Source organism: Prionailurus viverrinus, chromosome A2, assembly GCF_022837055.1.
Source record: "Prionailurus viverrinus isolate Anna chromosome A2, UM_Priviv_1.0, whole genome shotgun sequence".
Classification (NCBI taxonomy): domain Eukaryota; kingdom Metazoa; phylum Chordata; class Mammalia; order Carnivora; family Felidae; genus Prionailurus; species Prionailurus viverrinus.
The window spans coordinates 121,700,398-121,720,304 of record NC_062562.1 but is presented as its reverse complement, the minus strand read 5'-3'; the positions used below and the strand labels follow the sequence as shown (position 1 = coordinate 121,720,304).

Sequence of the window (19,907 nt, the reverse complement as noted above, 5' to 3'; positions counted from 1 at the left end):
TTGATTGGCACGACTGGGGGCGCTCCTGGCCTCTAGTGGGTAGAGGCCAGGGATATTCCTAAATATCCTACAAGGCACAGGACAGCCTTCCGCGACAAAAATTATCTGGCCCCAAATGTCAGTGGTGCCAAGGTTGAGAAGTCCTTTCTCTAAAACGAAGTAACTGTCCTCTGTGCCTCTTTTTCTAAACCCAAACCATTACACCGAAAAAGAGTGTCCAGTAACACAGACGGGAATGGACTGAATTCAGTCTTGTGTAGATACGGAAGTTTCCTTTAGAGATTTATGTTTCATTGTGGCATTTTGCACGACACTTCTCTTCTTTGCACCCAGAACTAGGCAACTGAAGCCCAAGCCATGTGATCACCACCCAAAGGGCACACTGGAAGCCGACTCAGCAGCACCCCACATCGGCTGGTGCACTTCGCCTCAGTTAGGGGGTCTTGGGAAGCTGTATTGCGCAGCAGGACTCAGAAGAGAAATTACGCAGATGTTTGTATACAACACAGCGACAGAAGTGGGAGAGCTCCGGAGGAGTGGGGAGAGAAGTACCTGGCGGGGCTGGCTTGGAATCGGACCCTGGAGCCCCCAGAGACAGCCCCGAAAATGCCACCTGCCATAGGGGAGGTGGTTCTGAACACTGAAAACCTTCTGCTCAAGTGCATTCAAAGCAGCTTACACTCAACAGTGAACCAGACTGACAAACTGCAAAACAGCAGGTCTTACCGGGGGCGCTGGTGGGGGGGGAGGGGGAGGAGCCCCCAAAGGTGGGGGAGGTGGAGGCAGAGGAGGAGGTGGTGGTGGTGGTGGCACTGGCATATGTCACAGCGTCGGCGTCTCTTGCTTACGAAGGGTCCCCAGGAGAATGGTTTCTGCCCTGAAAGGGAGAAAGAGATAGTTTCGAATCCGGATGTCTTTATCCATGTACAGGTTAATATGTGACACGCAGACACATGCATGTAATGGATGGCTTCTTTCTTTCACTTGTGCGTTCATTCATTCTTTCACTCATTCATGCTTTCTACGAATATTAAATGCCCACTGTGAGGCGGGCATTGTGTCAAGTGCTAGACACAAAAGAAGGAGCTAGATTTTAGGCAGAATTATGTGATAAAACTGGTAAAATTTAGCTATTTATGTCTCAATGTCAGTAGAATATATGTCAACGGCAATACCTCGCTCCATCATGATTTTTCCAAACAACTGCGTTCGATCTCCTTAGCATCACACTTTTAATCATTTCTGATGCAATTTAAAAATATTCTGTACGTGCTCCAGTTTTCCTAAGCAGAACAAATGGAATGAAATGTCACCTTTCTGAATGTCACGGGCTCCACGTTGCTCATGATGCCAGCCTTGAACCAGGCTTGCCACGTGCATTAATCATTCTCCTGCTTCCTTCTCTACTGTCAGCTCTTACTTTTCTTTCTGTTGTTGTGTTGTTGTTTCTATACAGTCTGGTATGTGCCACATAGAGGGCTTTGGAGCACAGATCTGCAAATACGGTTCTGTTTCAAACAGCTAACGTTATAGGATGTCTGATCTGCAAGTAAGTGTATTTCTCTGCGGAGCAGGGCCACTTGCGTGCGTGTGTGTGTATGTGCGTGTCTCAGAATCCGCATCAAGACACGCCAAAAAAGCCTACACTAGATAAACTATACTTAAAGCCTATAGTAGATAAAATTCCCACCACGTAGAAGAATGAGGGAAACCTATGTCAGAACCTAACAACAGTTTAAGTGGAAATAGAAATAAACATCTGACTTAGGCAGGGGTACTTCTGTGTTCCTTCTGTCTCTGAGGTTACTGGAAGGCCAGAACAAGGCCTGTGCCTGTTTCTTTAGCTCTAAACTCCTGCGGCATTTGTACTATTCAATGTTAATATTCTTATCTCTTAGAGGCGAGAAGCAATTCTGTAACCTGGTACTTTGTTCTTAATCTAGTCCACAGGATTTTGCTTACTTAATACGCGTTCTCTTTACCTCTGTGGCTGCTATGTGACCAGCTAATCACATGAATTTCCACAACAAGCCTCTGAGGTCAGTAGTGTAGTCCCAGTTTTATCGGTAAGAAAAATGACATTCAAAGCTATCAAATAGCCTGCCCGAAGTCCCACATAGCTATTAACTGGCAGACCTGGGATTGGAACCCAGGCTTCCCAGGCTCTAAATCCGGCCTCTTCTCAGCATGATTTTTTTTTTTTTCTATTGTGGTAAAAGGTATACAGTGTAAAATTGGTCATTTTTGCAATTTTAAAGTATACAGTTCAGTGGCATCACGTACATTCACGATGTTGTGAAATCAACACCACTATCATTCCCAGAATTTTTCATCGTCCCAAACAGTACACCCTAAGTAATAACTCCCCCCTAGTCCCTGGTAGCTTCTATCCTACTGCATATTACTGTGCATTTGGTTATTCTAGGTACTTCAAATACAGTATTTGTCCTTGTGTATCTGGCTTATTTCATTTAACGTCTTCAAGCTTCATTCGTGTTGAAGCACGTGTCAGAGTGTCTTTCCTTAATTGCATTTTGTCTACTCATTCATCTGTTGATAGATACTGGGGTTGTTTACACCTTACGGGTGCTGTGAATACTGCTGTGAACACTGGTGTGCAAATATCTCCTCGAGACTCTGCTTTCAATTCTTTTGGGCATATACTTAGGAGTGGAATTGCTGGATCATATGGTACTACCCTGTTTTCAGCAGGATTAAGAATCCCCTAAAGGGCATTTGGGTGGCTCAGTCAGTTGGGCACCTGACTCTGGATTTTGGCTCAGATCACGATTTCACGGTTCACGGGTTTGGCTCTGAGTCGGGCTCTGTGTGGACAGTGTGGAGCCTGCCTGAGATTCTCTTTCTCTCCCTCTGTCTCTGTCCCTCCCGTGCTTGTGCTCTCTCTCTTTCTCTTTCTCTCAAAATAAATAAACTTAAAAAAAAATCCCTTAAAACTGTGCAAAATTTAACATGGTGTAGGCTCTACATGTAAGTTCAATTTTCATGTGGCAAGAACCCTTGATAGTTTTTGTAAGAGTTCCAAAGAGGTGCGTGAGCTGGTCACCGTAGGAGAGTGCAATTGTCTTGTAAAGTATTCCCCTGGAAGTTACTCACGCCTGGTAATTTATATGTCACTGTTTCTTCCCTTGACAGTAAAACAAGAACAGAAACACTGAAAAAAAAAAATACTCATCCAAGTCCAGAGAGTAAAACTATACTAAAATTGGGCCGAGACCCCAGGTGGTCATTGGTATTCCTTCCAGGTAGCGGCCATGTCATTTTATTACACAATAAAATGTCAATTGTCACTGGACAATAATGGAGAGTCAGATGAAGCTGGCATTTTACTGGCTGAATGCTAAAGCGAGTTGCATGTGAGCCCACCGTTTAGCTGGAGCAAATATGAATGATCAGTGATTTGTATTTTAACAATTTCTTTCATAAAAGGCCCTGGGTATATGTTTTTATGATGATCCTTAATTCAGTGGCAAAATAATTTCATTCAGAAATTGACAGTAGGGATTAAAGACTTGGCTGAACTATTCTAGAGCAAGAGAAAATCTAGAGGTCTCATTAGGTGAGGCTTACATCTTTTAAGCAGAACAGATGAGAGGAGAAAGACCTGCTTCCTTTGGTGAAGAACTGGAAAGGGATTAGAAAAGCAACTTCAGAAACTTAAATGTCGGGGCGCCTGGGTGGCTCAGTTGGCTAAGCGTCCAACTCTTGGTTTCGGCTCAGGTCATGGTCTCACAGCGTGTGGGTTCGAGCCCTGTGGTGTGCTCTGTGCTGACAGTGTGACTTCTCTCTTTCTCTCTCTGCCCCTCCCCTGTTCACTCTCTACGTCTCTCTCCCTCTAAACAAACAAACAAACATTTAAAAAAAGGAGCTTCAATGTCACTTACATAAAGGTTTTGTCATTTATCTAAGGAAAAATGACCATGGGAAATAATTATGGGGAACTGTGGCAAAACTATTCATGTAACCGATCGGCACGAAGCTAGATTATATTTTCCAGCCTCCTCTGAAGTTAGATGTCACCATATGACTGAGCTGTGGCCAAGATAACGAAGGCAGATGTGATGGGCTCCACTTGTAGCTGGCTCATAAAGACCTTCTAACCCATGGCTTTTCTCTCTTCCTCCATCCACTGGCTGCAAGCAAAGGTCCTATGTGTGGGCACAGCCACAAGATATAAGGAATCTGGGTTCCTGACTCCCCTCTTTAAGGCCATGTGCCAAACACTTGACTGGATTTTTTTTTTTTTTCAAATTTTTTTTTTCAACGTTTATTTATTTTTGGGACAGAGAGAGACAGAGCATGAACGGGGGAGGGGCAGAGAGAGAGGGAGACACAGAGTCAGAAACAGGCTCCAGGCTCTGAGCCGTCAGCCCAGAGCCTGACGCGGGGCTCGAACTCACGGACCGCGACATCGTGACCTGGCTGAAGTCGGACGCTTAACCGACTGCGCCACCCAGGCGCCCCTTGACTGGATTTTACAGAAATGAAAAATGGACTGTGTTAAGTCATGGAGGGTTTGGAGTTAATCTATTATAGCCACTAATTTTTAAGCTACCTAATATAGGAACCTAATAGAATATAGCCAATTCCCATTATTTGTGGTAGTTACATTCTTGAAGTTGTCATAAGCACTGAGTTAGCAAATACTGAGCCTCTGCTCTTAGCAGAAACATAGGATTGGACCCCTCTGGACATCCGGTCACAAGATTTTTGTCAATTCATTAATATGTAATCTTGTTTTATGAGTGTTTCTGCTTAAAGACACCTAATTTAATATATATTGTTGGTACATTAACTTGAACTCATGCCAACAGCATTATAACTCGTGCCTGAATGAAGGTTATCTAACACACATTTTCCCCATAAGGTACATCACAGCCTTTTTGTGCTCAAGGACACTAGACAGCACTTCAGCGTTATATGCCAGAGGGGACATTTAAAACAGCAGACCAGGGGCACCCGGACACTCAGTTGGTTAAGCGTCCAACTTCAGCTCAGGTCATGATCTCACAGCTTGTGAGTTCGAGCCCCACATCAGGCTCTGTGCTGACAACTCGGAGCCTGGAGCCTGCTTTGGATTCCGTGTCTCCCTCTCTCTCTCTGCCCCTTCCCCATCTCTTTCTCTCTCTCTCTCTCTCTCTCAAAAATAAACATTAAAAAATTATAAAAAAAAAAAAGCAGACTCACCAGCAATAAGCACAAAAATTTGAAAAACATGGCACTACACAGAATGTGTAAAGAACGCCTGTTTACAGTAGGAGAGCTGAAACAAGAATACAGAGGGCTGCCTCGTTCAACCTCAGCTGGGAACAGACATCCGTGCACGGGGCGACTCAAGATTTTCCCCTACTCTGTGCGTGTCCTTGAAAAACCATGGAAGTGCCTGTGAATACTGACTTTGGGGTTGGTTAGCAAACTATGGAATCTGTGAGTAATAAGGATTGGCTGTAACTTTTTGAGCCCCCCTGTATGTGCTCAGCACCGTAGTAGGTACTTATAATACACCGTTCTGTTTAATGCCCTCAACGACTCTGTGGGGGACGCTGGCATTTCCTATGGTGGAGAACTGGATTTTGACTCAGACACATTGCTTCGTTTCTGGTGAATTTCAGAGATGAGTTAACGCTCTGGCCTCTCGGATCCAAGACCTCATTTCTTTGTTTCAGTAACTTGGCATAATTCAGGTCATAGGACTTCTCTGTTTCCAGTTAGCAAAGGTTTTTAAATATTTCTGAGACCCTCAAGTGGAAAGGACCGGATACAGGGAAGTATAATTCTCCCACTTGCTCTCCCTGAACCTGAACACCGCTTGCCGTCCGTTAGCTTTATCCTGAGAGATCTGAGCGTAAGTAGGTGCCACGGGGCTTCCGGCTCGCTGAAATCGCCGGCGTGATTTTTTTCAAACTTGAGGATTAAAGGGTATTTTTACATGCGGTACTTGATGGCTGTGAAGGCTTTTTCCTGACAGATAAAATAATTAAGTAATTATCTAGAAAAGTAGTTGTTAAAATCTGACAGTGAAGAATGCAGAGCTCCAGGAAGTCACAGGCTGTTCCCATGAGCTCTTTGAAGCTTTGTGCTCTCCCGACACATTTAAAACTGTTATTTTGCTCTGTAATGTATTAAAAAGTGTCTAGGGTAAAAAAAAAAAAAAAAAGCCGGATTCTCAAAGGCCTTGATATTTCCTCCCAACTCATGAAATAACTCTAGAAAATAGCGTTGGGATGGATGCGGGTTAGATGTTCAAGCAGCGAGCGTTAGAGGGTGCCCAGGCAACAACTGATGCCACATCCACATGAGACCCCCTGAGCACAGGGGACCATGCTGCTCTGAGAGTTGGACAGACCCGGGCCCTACTCATGCCTCTGCTTTTCCCAGCTGTGTGGCCCCTGGCCAAGTCACTTAGCCTCAGTGGGGGGGGGGGGGGGGGGGGGGGGATGTCTCATTTTTTTGATCTGTGAAACAATTCTAATGCTTGACTCTTAGTTCGTTATCGGGACTAAAAGACAGTACCTGAAGAACATCAGGGAGGCTGTGACACACAGCAGACGCGTAACTGGAAACTGTACTTCTCATCATCACACTATCACCACCAAGAACTACAATAAAAGGTGGAGTAGGGTACGTGAGGGCTGGGGAGTGTCGAGGAATGTCACCTTTAATTCAGAGCCGGGGGTAGGGGCGGCAATAGGTACACATTTTGGTAGAAGCTATTGCGTGCTTCCGCAGGTGCAGAGGTGGCTCCAGGAGGGCTGTGGGCACAGAGGCAGAGATACAGAAGTGGGAGAACGGGAGCCGTCTGGGGGGCGCTGTAGGCGTGGTGGAGAAGGAGGAAAGGCTGGAACCACAGAGGGGCTGAAATGGCACGATACCATTCTGCAAGTGTCTCTTCTCTCGGGTACGGGTGGACGTCTGTCTTGTTGTGGCCATCCATCACCTCTTGGACACTTTTCCTATGCCTGAGGAATTTCTCCCAGGAGTCCTGCCTCCCTCAGCCAGAAGCCAGGAGCTCCTTTTCCCAGCATCCCTTGCGCAGGGAGCCGACTTGTGACCACTGATTCAGAGGTGAGGAAACAGTGGATGGGCAAGGTGTGTGGGAACCCTGGCTCCCGGGAGTGACGGTCCGGGTCTGGAGGTGGAGGCCCCCGTTGAGCTCTGGCTGACTGATATTCAGCGGGAACGCAAGACCAGTATGGGCCACATCCTCCCAGTTTGCGCTCAAAGGCCCCAAATCCAGATTTTTGTGTGAAATCCAGTTTTGAAATGTGGCTAACTAATTCAGAAAGCACTTTTAAAAATCACTGGGCCAAGAGAACACATCTGCACGTCCCACAGGATCCACAGACCGCCACAGTACAATCCCTTTACCAGGAGCTAGCGGGAGTCTGGGCGGGGGGGGGGGGGGGGGGGGGTAGATGGTAAACCCTCCCTCCTACCCCTCTGTTCCCCTTCCTGCCCCACCGGATTCAGAAAGAGATGTGGACTGGGCTTGCCTATGTCATTAATACAAAAAGTTACATATATATGTACACCAACTGAGCTTTTTCAGGGAGAAATCACTTACGGTAAGGGATTTTACACGCTAGCTGCTTTTGTCAAAACGATACGCTCACTTTTCTCCCCCCAAGGGTAGTTTACAGTTGCTCACAAATAGAATGTGTGCCTATTTTAAAAACATAAGGAAGAAGGATTATTGCCACTATTTGACAAAAGCTGCTTTCGCTGGTTCTTAAAATACATTTCAATAGGAATCTGAAAATAAGGTTCTCTGTGTACTCATAACTTTTTGTTTTGTCACTGTTCCACTGAGTCTCTTTGTTTCTTTGCCTATGAACTGGGGGTTCACAAGAACAGAGATTTCTTACCTCTGAACTAATAAAGGCGAATGAGCCCCATGGGACAAGCCATTGCTTGCATTATGGTCTCAGCCGGGTCCCGCCACCCTACAGATCAGTCATTTATTTATCAAAGGTGCCCTGCGGCCAGGAAATCATAACCCACAAGCCCATGAGCACATAAGGCACAAATAAGACATTTTCTCGAAAAGCATGTGGCAAAGCTGCCAAAGCTATAAGGAAAAGGATAAAGAAAAAAAAAACCACCCTTTTTTCCAGGTGATGGTGAAAATCATCTATGAGTGCTCACTTTCTGCTGTCACTTCCTCATTGTTGGATGAGTAAATGGGCATAGCCGTCTCCTAGGACTTCCCACCTGTCCCATACGCCACCTCTCCCACTTAACACTGTCCTCTTCTGGCCGAATGAAAGTTGATATCCTCACTCTCCTTAATGGTATGCAGGTCCTGAAGGTATTTAGCCTTTTGGAGGGAGTTGGGGCATGTTGGCCTAAGTAAGCAGGGAAGCGGGGGGATGGGGGGCGGGGAGAAATATAAACCACACAGAAAAATCCTTGAACGTTTGAGTTCTAGGTAATAGTAAAACAAGTTAGCTCTGACGTAGCATAACCCTTACTATGTGTCTGATCCTGTTCTTAGGGCTTTTGGTATATTTGAATATTTGTATATTTAAGCACCATAACAGCCCAGTCAGATAGATAACTACTATTATCCTCATTCTTCGGAGGAGGAAACGGAGGCACAGAAAGGTTAAGAAAACTATCCAAAGTCACACAGGAAATTAGTGGGGAAGCTGGCATTCAAACTTGGGGTGCCTGGCTCCAAAGTCCATGCTTTTAAGCACCATGCTGACTTAAGTCACTTGAAAACACAGGGCCCCTGGGTAGCCCAGTTGGTTAAGTGTCCGACTCCGGCTCAGGTTATGATCTCACAGTTCATGAGGTCCGAGCCCCTGCATCGGATCTTGGATCTTGTAAAAATGTAGATTCTGATCCAGTCATCTGGGTGGGGCCTGATATTCTGTAATTCTAACCAGCCCCCCGGTGAGACCAACCCTGCTGGCCTGGGCACCACAGTTTGAGCGGCTCTAGAATGTGGAAAACATGTAAGAAAGGCACAGTGTGGTGCGCCTGGGTGGCGCAGTCGGTTAAGCGTCCGACTTCAGCCAGGTCACGATCTCACGGTCCGGGAGTTCGAGCCCCGCGTCAGGCTCTGGGCTGATGGCTCAGAGCCTGGAGCCTGTTTCCGATTCTGTGTCTCCCTCTCTCTCTGCCCCTCCCCCGTTCATGCTCTGTCTCTCTCTGTCCCAAAAATAAATAAAAAACGTTGAAAAAAAAAATTGACAAGCTCTGTTGCAGAATATCTGGCATGATGAAACTCTCTGTCCCACACCATTGGAAGAGCCTTTACCGAAAGGCTTTCTATAGACTCCTTTAATTTCCGCAGTCTGGATCCATGAAAATGGCATACCGGACTTGGAGCTGAGGCACAAAAATGAGAGGGAAACTAAGCTGAGTGCCCGCTCACCTCTCACTTCTGTGATCTGGAGGACTTTTAACACCTGAGAAACACCAGCCCTGATGACAATAGCTCCTGGGGCTGAATCTGCTCGGCCCTCATCGGAGATTGTAGTTAATTATCTGCTGAAATGCTTAAAGGATTAATGCAGACTTGTCTATGTGAGTTCCACAATGAAGACATACTTTAACCACAATCTAATATGAAACCTAGTAAGTCACACCTACCCTGAGCTCACAAATTGGTTTCCTTTTAGAAGACTCTTAGGGAAACGCAAATTTGTTCCCAGATCATTCACTGAATTCATTATAATATCTGAACAGTATTTGGCGAAGGGAAAAATGGAGATATTGATAATATTTATCATTGACTCAGGTATTTAAATTTTTTTTTTCAACGTTTATTTATATTTGGGACAGAGAGAGACAGAGCATGAACGGGGGAGGGGCAGAGAGAGAGGGAGATGCAGAATCGGAAACAGGCTCCAGGCTCCGAGCCATCAGCCCAGAGCCTGACGCGGGGCTCGAACTCCCGGACCGCGAGATCGTGACCTGGCTGAAGTCGGACGCTTAACCGACTGCGCCACCCAGGCGCCCCAATGACTCAGGTATTTAAATTATAGTTAAATGCCATAAAAATCGTTGTGTGTGAGGTTCCTAAGGGTGAAAGCAGAAAACATTGATTTCCTGTCTTTTTTTTTTTTGCTGCCTTTGAATGAGCTAAAAGAAGAACAAAGCTTATTCAAAATACATGATATTAATCACACATTTATAAGTAAGTCTCATTTTATATAACAGCTATCCTTCTGAAAAACGGCATCTCTAATTTTGGAAAATCGGGGTATGCTTTAAGTATACAAAAGGAGTTTGTTATTCAATGGAAGCCCGTAATCAGTGTTATAAAATAATGAGTCATTTTGCAAAATAAATTACCACCTCTTTAATTAATACATTTGATGATGTTAGATTTTATAAGGAGGGTGCTTTTTACTTTCTAAGGCTAAGGTGGTAACTTTTCACTTAGGATGGTGAGTCCTCCTAAACTTTTGAGAGACAAATCCTTTCTTTTTAAGGGTCACTTTTGAGACTTAAAGTATTTTCACCTTATTCCTACTGTTCCAGCTCGGGCCAGAGAAGGGCCCAGCAGATTCCGGCACCTCTAGTCTCACGTCCTGCCTGAAGCTCTGCTAGAACGTCAAACAGTCTGCTTCCAGGAGCCACCTCATCTCTCGCCAGGCAGATCCCTTCCCGTGGCAGCAAGCACAGTTCAGTGACAGCCAAGTGACTAGAGGCCACGCCTCTCAGACCACAGGGCATCACTCCCCGATTTAACACACCACCTTTCATAGCTCCTTAATACGGAGGCAAGTTCTAGATCTCATCCTCCACTCTTTTCTACGCATCCTATACTTTACCCACACCACACCCGGGACGTTTTCTTATGTACCTTTTCTTTATACCTCTACGTCTTTGCCCATGCTAGTCAGGCTGCATATGACAGCCTCTGCCACCTGGAAAATGACTACTGATTCTCTAAAACATGCTCGGGTGCCAGGTTCTCTGCAGAGACTTCCTCCTACCGTAGGCAGAGCTAACTGTGCGTTGCTGGGGCGGGGAATGTAAAATGGCACAGAAAAGTTTGAAAGTTTCTTGTGATGTCCAACAGTTATCGTAAGACCCACCAACTCTACTCCCAGGCTATCTACCCAAGAGAAATGAACACTCATACCCACACAAAGACCTATACGTGAATATTTCTAGTGATGTGGTTCATCGGAACCAAAATGTAGAAACAACGCGAATGTCCATCGCCCCACGAGTGGATAAACAAAATGGCCAGGGGATGAAATCTTATTCGGCAATAAAAATGAATGAAAGACTGATCCACGCGTTGGCTCGGATGAGCCCAGAAATCATTACACGGAGTGAAAGAAGCCAGTCGCAAAAGGCCACAGACCGTACGGTCCCGCTTATTTGAAATATCCAGAATAGGTAAATCCATAGAAGTAAAAAGTAGATGGGTGTTGTCAGGGCTGAGGAGATGGAATATGAGGAGTGACTGCTAATAGGTCTCTTTTTGGGGTGATGAAGATGTTCTGAGATTAGATGACAGTGATGGTTGTGTGACTCTGAATACTCCAAAAACCACTGAATTGCACATCTGAGAAGCGTGAATTTTATGGTATGTGAATTACAATCCAATAAGACTGTTATTGAAAAAACTGGTGCAGCATGATTAATATCAGGGAAAACAGAATCCAGGGTAAAAAAAATTAAAAAAAAATTTTTTTTTAACATTTATTTATCCTTGAGACAGAGGATGAATGGGGGAGGGTCAGAGAGAGAGGGAGACACAGAATCTGAAACAGGCTCCAGACTCTGAGCGGTCAGCCCAGAGCCCGACGCGGGGCTCAAACTCATGGACCGCGAGATCATGACCCGAGCTGAAGTTGGCTGCTCAACCGACTGAGCCACCCAGGCGCCCCCAGGGTAAAAAAAAATATTAATAGAAATATAAAGTGCTTTGAATTAACTGCTCCCATGGGTAACGACAAGTAAAAAGCATAAGAAAACCCTGAGGCAGGCCTTGCATGGTGGAAGGGAGTGAGAAGGGTATGAGCAAAGCTTTGCCACGCGCACACGTATGGCGTGTGTGGAAACCAGTCACAGCCAGCATAGCGCTCACAGAGCCAGGTTGTCAAGGAATTTGAACTTCATTTTGTAGGCTTTTAAAGACAGGAAAGATGTTAAAATACTTTGTGTTTCAAAGACAGCACCCTGCGGCCACGTGAGGAACATGAATTATAGGGAGAAGCAGCGAACAGGTGGAGAAATTTGGGGATCCATACGAGCGAGGATGGACATTATCTGAATTAGCATCATGGGATCCAGGCAAGGAGGATATTAGCTTGCATGTGCAGATGGGGGAGAAGAATCAGCCCAGGATAACCCCAGTACTCCTTGCCAAGACAATCTAGGGTTAAATAAGGAAGATGGGAGAAAGTGTGTGGATGGGGGCACCAGGGGTAGATGGGCAGGGAGAAGTGGGTGTACTTTGAAGCATATGAAGTGCTTTCAGCACATGGAAATTTAGATCCAAAACTTAGAAAAGAATCAGGACGGGTGAGAGCGATTCAGGAATCTTTACATAAGGCAGTTGGGTATGCTTCATTCTTGCGTGCTAATTGTATGAAGATCTGGAAACACATAACACTTTAAACTGAGTTGTCTTCTGTAATTTCTAATTAAGGCAAGGGCATGGCTAATAAAGGCAGCAAGTCAGGTGGCTGTACTGCTGTCTACTCAATAACCATCCCCTCTTCTTCCTCATAGCGAAACCCCTAATTTGTGTGTGGGGGGGGGGTGGGGGTAGGGGTTGCAATTTACTCAGCTAAAAATATTTGATTTCTCAGACTTCCCTATATTTTGAGCAACCTTGTGACATCATCCTGGTCAACGAGATGTAGGTGGGAGCAGCTGGGGAGGGCATCACTTTCTGAATAAAGAGGTAACACCTTCGCACCAGAAGGGCTCTCACTCTTCGGATATTTACACCTTCCTCTTCTTCCTGACTGTACTACAGACGTAAGCCCAGAGACACAGCAGCCATCTTGTGACCATGAAGCAGCCAGATGTAAGATGAGGTCCTATAGGCGAAGGAGGGTGAAGCAGGAAGATGGAAAGAGACAGACTCTCTGAAAGCATTGTCTGAGCTCTTCCATCAGCTCTGGACTGTCTTTCCTGGGAGTCTATTTCCACAAGACAAATAAACATATCTGTTTAAGTCAGATTCTTATGCGTGTGCTGTTTTTGTTTTGTTTGGTCGGCTTGGCGACTGAATGCAATCCTAATGGACACAAGTCATATTTGGACTAATATATATTTTTACTGTTAGGCATATTAGATTATATTAGCATATAACATATAGTAAGACTAAAAAGACATGACCATTATTTCGATTACTAAAAAAACTTAAAACCAAAGTATTTATTCTTACTACCCAGAAGTCCTGATAGCATTAAGGGGTTTAAGAGGTCGTACAAAGCACTGGATTTTTCTTTTTCCAAACACTGTGATAAAATGTGCAGCTAAACAGAGATTATGGGACTATCCGCATTAAGAAAATTCATGAATACATACTCTATTAATGAGCATATGTGCATGAAACACCCTTCTGGATGAAGTCAACTGATCTGGCAATTTAAATGGCTTTAGTCAAAATGAATGTTCTTAAAGATGGGGTTGTTCACCTGACTCTCCCAAGAATGACAATCTTTGGCAGAAAGAATCTTTCTACTCTCCTAGGCCCTCAGTAACCATAGCTAAGAAAATAGCATGTCCCCCAACCACAGCTTGCTGGTCCTTCACAGAAGAGCCTTTACTGGGCTGTGCTCTGGGATTAGGTCTCCAGAACTATAGTCAATAACATTCTAGGAAACGCTTATTATTGCCTTCTACCACAAAACTTCCATTGTGTCCACAGTAGGGACTATGTTGAACACTTAGGTCCCTACGGCAGCAACGACCGCTTTGAAGACCCACCAGGAGAAAGTTGTCCCAGGTTTCGGGACCAGGGAAAGCTGTGCAACTGATCTGTTTTTTTCTCATGGTCACTGTGGATCAAGTAACTATTTGTGTTTTCTTTCCTCTGTGTTCTGGCCACTGGGAAGCTCTGGCAAATTTGTAACCTTCTCTCCAGAAACCATACTAGACTTCACAGTAGACTCATCTCTAGAAACTACCTGCATCTTACGAAAGGGGCTTATTCTCTAAGTTACCTCTGATTTTATCTTGCTTTCCAATCTGTGTTTTCTTTACCCTGGTTTCATTCTCTACTAATTTTCTGTTTATTATCTATTTTTGTAAGCTCCTCAAATGTGTATGGAATGGGGAATATTTAAGGCAGACAACTTTTAAAAGCATCAGATGAGGGGCGCCTGGGTGGCTCAGTCGGTTAAGCGGCCGACTTCGGCTCAGGTCATGATCTCGCGATCCGTGAGTTCGAGCCCCGCGTCGGGCTCTGTGCTGACAGCTCAGAGCCTGGAGCCTGTTTCGGATTCTGTGTCTCCCTCTCTCTGACCCTCCCCCGTTCATGCTCTGTCTCTCTCTGTCTCAAAAATAAATAAACGTTAAAAAAAAATTAAAAAAAAATAAAAGCATCAGATGATAATAACAATAGCTAATTTATTGACCACTGCTATGAATGAGGTACCATTCTAAGCACTGAACCTATCTTATGTACTCTAAATATGAAATAACTACTATTATCAGGCCCATTTGACAGATGAGGAAACCGAGGCATAGCAAAGTTATTTGTCCAAGATCATATAACAAACAAGTGATGAACACAAGATTCAGACCCAGGTATTCTGAATTATACAATTTCTACAAAAAAAGAAATAATAATATTGAATTTCTAAAAGAAGCAGAGGCCTTCTGATTTTGTAGGCTGAGTTTCCCATCCTTCAGCTTTTTAAAAAATAACTTTTACTTATTTTTGAGAGAAAGAGAGACAAAGCATGAGCAGGAGAGGGTCAGAGAGAGAGACAGAGAGAGAGAGAGAGACATAGAATCTGAAGCAAGCTCCAGGCTCTGAGCTGTCAGCACAGAGCCCAACTTGGGGCTCGAACCCGTGAACTGCGAGATCAGGACCTGAGCCAAAGTCGGACACTTAACCAACTGAGCCACCCAGGGACCCCTACCATCCTACAGCTTTACAGGAGATATCTATTATACATCTTGTCCATAAAGTCATGCCTGACGATCCATATCAACTGAGGGGAATGAGACAGTAAAAGTCAAAAGGACAGATAATCCAAAAATAATTGGCTTATGATCTTAGAACATAAGGGTTTTCCTCCATTCACTTTCTTGTTCATGCAGTACTCATCATACGCCATGATGGTGCAGGTGCTGGGAACAGAGACGAAGCAGACAAGTACCTGCCCTTCAGGAGCTCAGTTGCAAAAAGGGAGAGTCAGGGAGGTAGAGGGTGTCTTGGGGTTATGAATGGGCTGATAGCAGACTGCTGAGAGCTGGGTGTGACATGATTATTCTAAGAGCAGATTAGCCCTTGGTCTCTCTGTCACAACTGATAATGAAAGTAAGAAGAACCAGCTCCTTTATAAGGCTATTGTGATGATTTCATACATAGAAAGGTCTTAGCCTAGCCTGGCACAGAGTAAGTGTGGAGCACCTGTTAGCTTTTAGCTCCCAAGGCACAGGGGACAGCACCCCAGGAATCCTGCTTTGTCACACACACACACACACACACACACACACACACACACTCTTATGGACACGTGTCCTCATAAGCTCAAGAACTGCGGCTGGCTGTCGCTTCCTTGTAGCTACTCCCTAGGAGCTTACATTCCGTAAGCACTCTTTCCTGGATGTCACCATCTCAGATTCAGTGTCTCATTGGAATACATCACCCATACACGATGAACGTCCCTTTCAGGTGCACTTGAAAATCTTCCACACAGTACCTGCTCCACATATCGTCCGCCTGGCATTTTTCCCATGTTTGCTCTGCTTCACTTTATCTCATTGGCACTTAACCACAGCAGTTAACTACACGATTCCCTTGCTGCACACTGGGTCAGGTTCCCACTTGAACAGGTCTAAGGAAAGACCCAACTAGAATTGCAAAAGGGGGGTTGGGGCGCCTGGGTGGCTCAGTCGGTTGGGCGTCCGACTTCGGCTCAGGTCATGATCCCACAGTTCGTGAGTTCGAACACTGCATTGGGCTCTGTACTGACAGCTTAGAGCCTGGAGCCTGCTTCAGATTCTGTGTCTCCCTCCCTCTCTGCTCCTCCCCCGCTCATGCTCTATCTCTCTCTCTCTCTCTCTCCTTCAAAAATAAAGAAAAACATTAAAAAATTTTTAAGAATTGCAAAAGGGGAGTTTCAAGTGTGCTATTGGCTGAAGCCGGTAAGAAAATATACGTGCTGTACCTGCTGGGCATCAGCAGGGAACAGTACGTCTCTTCAGTTCTGTCACAGTGACTACATGAGAAGTCACCAATCATTCTCTCACCGATCCTAACTCATATTTAATAGTTCCCTCTCAAAGTTTGTTTTGTCATACTATCAGCAAAGTCAGTCAAACATTACGATTCCTTTCTAAATATTCCAGCAGCCAGATGGCAGGAACACTACTGTGACAAGGCAAAAGTCTCCTAAAGATAACTTTGTGATGCATAATCATGCTTGATGGCACTCGGCTAAGCAGATTCACCTAGAGATACCTCTTTGGTCGCTCCACATAACCCATGTGCTCTAACCCAAAACTTTGTACTTCCAAGGATAAGACCAACCTCCCAACTCTTCAGTATGAAACTGGCTGGTAAAACAAACACGTTTCTACTTCTTTAATAGGTAGAAATATCAAATCACTAGAAGACCACACATGAGGATAAGTTTTCTCTCTGGACATGATGTTACTATACCTTCAGGTTTCAAATATTTCTGCACCAAATTTGACGTCTATTTATAACACGTTGGCTAGAAAACAACTCTTCTTCATCTGCCGAGTTATTCTTGTAGAGTGTGTGGTTTTTCTGTTTTTGTTTTTACTCAAGCGGTAACAAACATATCTTTATAAATTCTAGGATGTGGGAAAGTTGACGGTTCCTCCCTGGTGAAAACTCTATGTGTTCTCTAGAGTTCACTACATTTTGGTTTCTCGTAACTTTTCTAGATTATATTATTTAGTGTGTGTGTGTGTGTGTGTGTGTGTGTGTGTGTGTGTGCGTGTGTGCGTGTGTGCGTGTGTGTGTGTGTGTGTGTGTGTGCGTGTTTGAGTAACTGCAAAATCGCAACCTGTTCTTTATGGTTTCTGAACAATACATCCCCTAAAAGAGCGTTGGCAGGCTAGGCCAGCTGGCTTTCTCCTGTTTCTAAAACTGTATGTTCTTAGACACACACGCTTCTTCCATCCCTTCTGCTGCTGGCTAACTTCAGCCTGTGACACAATCTCACACGCACAATTATATGAAAACAACAGAGACTCCTGGAAAGGAACAAAAAGGGGGCAGGGCAGGAAGCCAGGCTTCCAGTCTCTTTTTCCTGCCTCAGGTGGCCAAAAGTTGCCTGTTTCTCATCATACGTACAGAATTTGAAGTCTGTGTACCCAGGGTCTTAACCCTGGCTCCCCCGAGTAAGGCATTTAAGGCGTTTTAAATGTGTGTGACTTTATTTGCTCATCTGTAAAATTGGCAGAATAACAATCTCTCCCCCCCCTTAAAGAACTGACTCATACGGGGTGATGTGGTGAAGGTCTCTGCGGCGTATAATTCATTCCCCGTTTTTTCTACACTTTCATTCGTTCCCCTGTCCTTTTTTTTTTTTTTTTTTTTTTCTTTTCTGATTCGGTTTTTGTGGTTTTGAAATGTGTCTCTAAAATGCACTGGCTGGAAAACTGCACTAATCTGTGTGCTACCACAGTGAGTGGATTTTTAGCATTAAATTTTTATTTACTTTTTTTTTTTATCAAGGTAACCCATACACAAGCCAAGCGCACAAATCTCAAGGGAATGACTTTATAAACATCTATATGTCTACACCGTGGAATCAGTACTAAGGCAAGGTAGAGAGCATTTCCAACACCCCAGAAGCCCCCTTCATGTGCTATCCAGGTCATTTCAAGGCCCAAAGGCAACCCTGCTCCTAATACGGGCGATGCTCCTGCACTGCCATGATTAGCTTTGCCTGAAGTTACCAAAAAAACCACAAACAAACCCAAACAACCCAACCCAGGGAAGGCCGGGGTCCCAGTGATATCCTGTGGCTGACCATAAGAAATAGACTTCCAATCCTTCTCCTGAAGAGATAAAAGATTTTGCAAATAAGGGATGGGGAATGAACTTTCTCAATCGCTCAGTCCATGCAGAACAAGGCCCTCATTTTGCAGCCAATGACCCCAGGCTCTCTCGGGGAGGCAAAGTGACAGTCCAACTTCCTGCTACAGAGTAACTTTGCTTCCGAATACTGCCTTCACAAAACACAACAACATCCTGAATGTCAGGGATGCTATCTGGGCAGCCCGGGCCAGCGCCAGCCGGGAACAGCTCCCCCGGGCCTCTCCCAGCAGAACTTCTTTCCAGGGAGCAGCGTGCACTCGGTCCCCACGCGGCTCGGGCTCCTGCCACAGGCACACCCACGCGGCTGGCACGCGGCGCTCGGAAGGCACTGTTCCTGCGAGCCTGTGCCCGCCTGCCCACGGGGGCAGGGCTCGTTCCTCACACCCCCTTCCCAAGTGCCCTCTCCTGCAGCCCTGCTCCTCTCGCCCCTCTCTGGGGGGGGGGGGGGGGGGGAGGGGACAGGCTCTACCACCTTCTCTGACTCCTTCAAAGGACTCCAAAGCCCATGTGTGGCCAGATCTAAATCGCCAGAGCACAGACTACCGACCTCAGGAGCCTGGAGATGAACGCTGGGAGGGGAGTCCCCAGACTCGCTTGTCTGGCCCCAGCCGGGTCACTAAGCACCAGCTGTGTGACCCTGGACAAGTCATTTCACATCTCCAGACTGGCTTCCTCGTTGGGGGCTGCTTCTGTACCCCCAAAGCCACCTCCAGCCCTGCAATGTCCTAGCTCTTTACTCCGCGCCAGCTCTTCCTGCGACTGCCCCCTCCTCAGCGAGACCCCAGCCTTTTGTTCTGGGGGGGAAGCGGGGAAGAGAGCAAGGGAGAGCTGGGCGAGGACCAGGCCAGGCGGCCTGGGCGCCAGGGGCCGCTCACCGGACAGTCGGGTCGGGGGGAAGTCACCAGGCAACCCCGCGGTGACCTCGTTCCCTCCGCGGTCCCTTTACGGCCCGGCCCCGGAGGCGCGGCGCGACGGGCAGAGTGGGGGGCGGGGATCCCCGGACACCGGCGAGCGCGCGGCACCCCTGTCCGCGCCGCGGGCCACTCCGCGCCGGGACCGGCCCGAGCGGCCGCGGCGACAGCGCGTCCCCCCTGTCCCTCCAGGCACGGACCTGCACACGCGCGCGGACCGCCACCTGCCGCTAGCCGTGCCGGGGGCCGGACAGGAGTCGAGCCCCGGCCGACGTCCCCGCCGCCGCCGCCGCCGCCGCCGCCGCCGCCGCCTCCTGGCTCGGGGCTCAGTCCAGCAGAGGCCGTGCTCCAGGCGCCGCCCCCGCGACCACGCTGCGTTCGGTGCTGCGCTCGGTGCGCCCGGCTCCCTCGCCGCCGCCGGCTCTGGTGCTGCCGGGACGCGGAGGCGGGGCCGTCGCCCCACCTGCTCCGCGGGCTCCTGCCCCAGCCGCCTCCGCCCAGCTCGCGGGGACGCGGCCGGGCGGGCGGGGCGGATCCGGAGCCCGGGGGCGGGTCCCAGCGACACGGGTGCGCCCCTCCCGGTCCGCGTCCGGAGTCAGAGCTGCGGAGAGAGGGGGCCTAAGGCACCGCCACTCTGGGAACACGCCACTGCTTCATCAGTGTACCGCAAGATAGTTGGAACCCTTCTTATGCTCCGGGAGGCGGCATAAGCTGTGGTGACAAAAGGGAGAACAAAATCGCCT

General features: G+C 46.8%; 1 protein-coding gene across 2 annotated transcripts in view; it reads right to left on the bottom strand.

The window, feature by feature from the left end:
- WIPF3 (WAS/WASL interacting protein family member 3) overlaps positions 1 to 19,577 on the bottom strand; it is an 83,252-nt gene extending 63,675 nt beyond the window's left edge. Inside the window, exons 1-2 of one of the 2 annotated variants that reach the window (XM_047850363.1) lie at positions 19,365 to 19,577; positions 727 to 877 (exon numbers count right to left, since the gene is read on the bottom strand). In XM_047850363.1, coding sequence (XP_047706319.1) covers positions 727 to 819 — 93 coding nt within the window. In that variant the 5' untranslated portion in view covers positions 820 to 877; positions 19,365 to 19,577. Of the gene's footprint in view, positions 1 to 726; positions 878 to 19,128; positions 19,219 to 19,364 lie in introns of those variants that run through there. The other variant, XM_047850364.1, reaches the window with a different exon arrangement.
- Between the last annotated feature and the right edge of the window lie 330 nt (positions 19,578 to 19,907).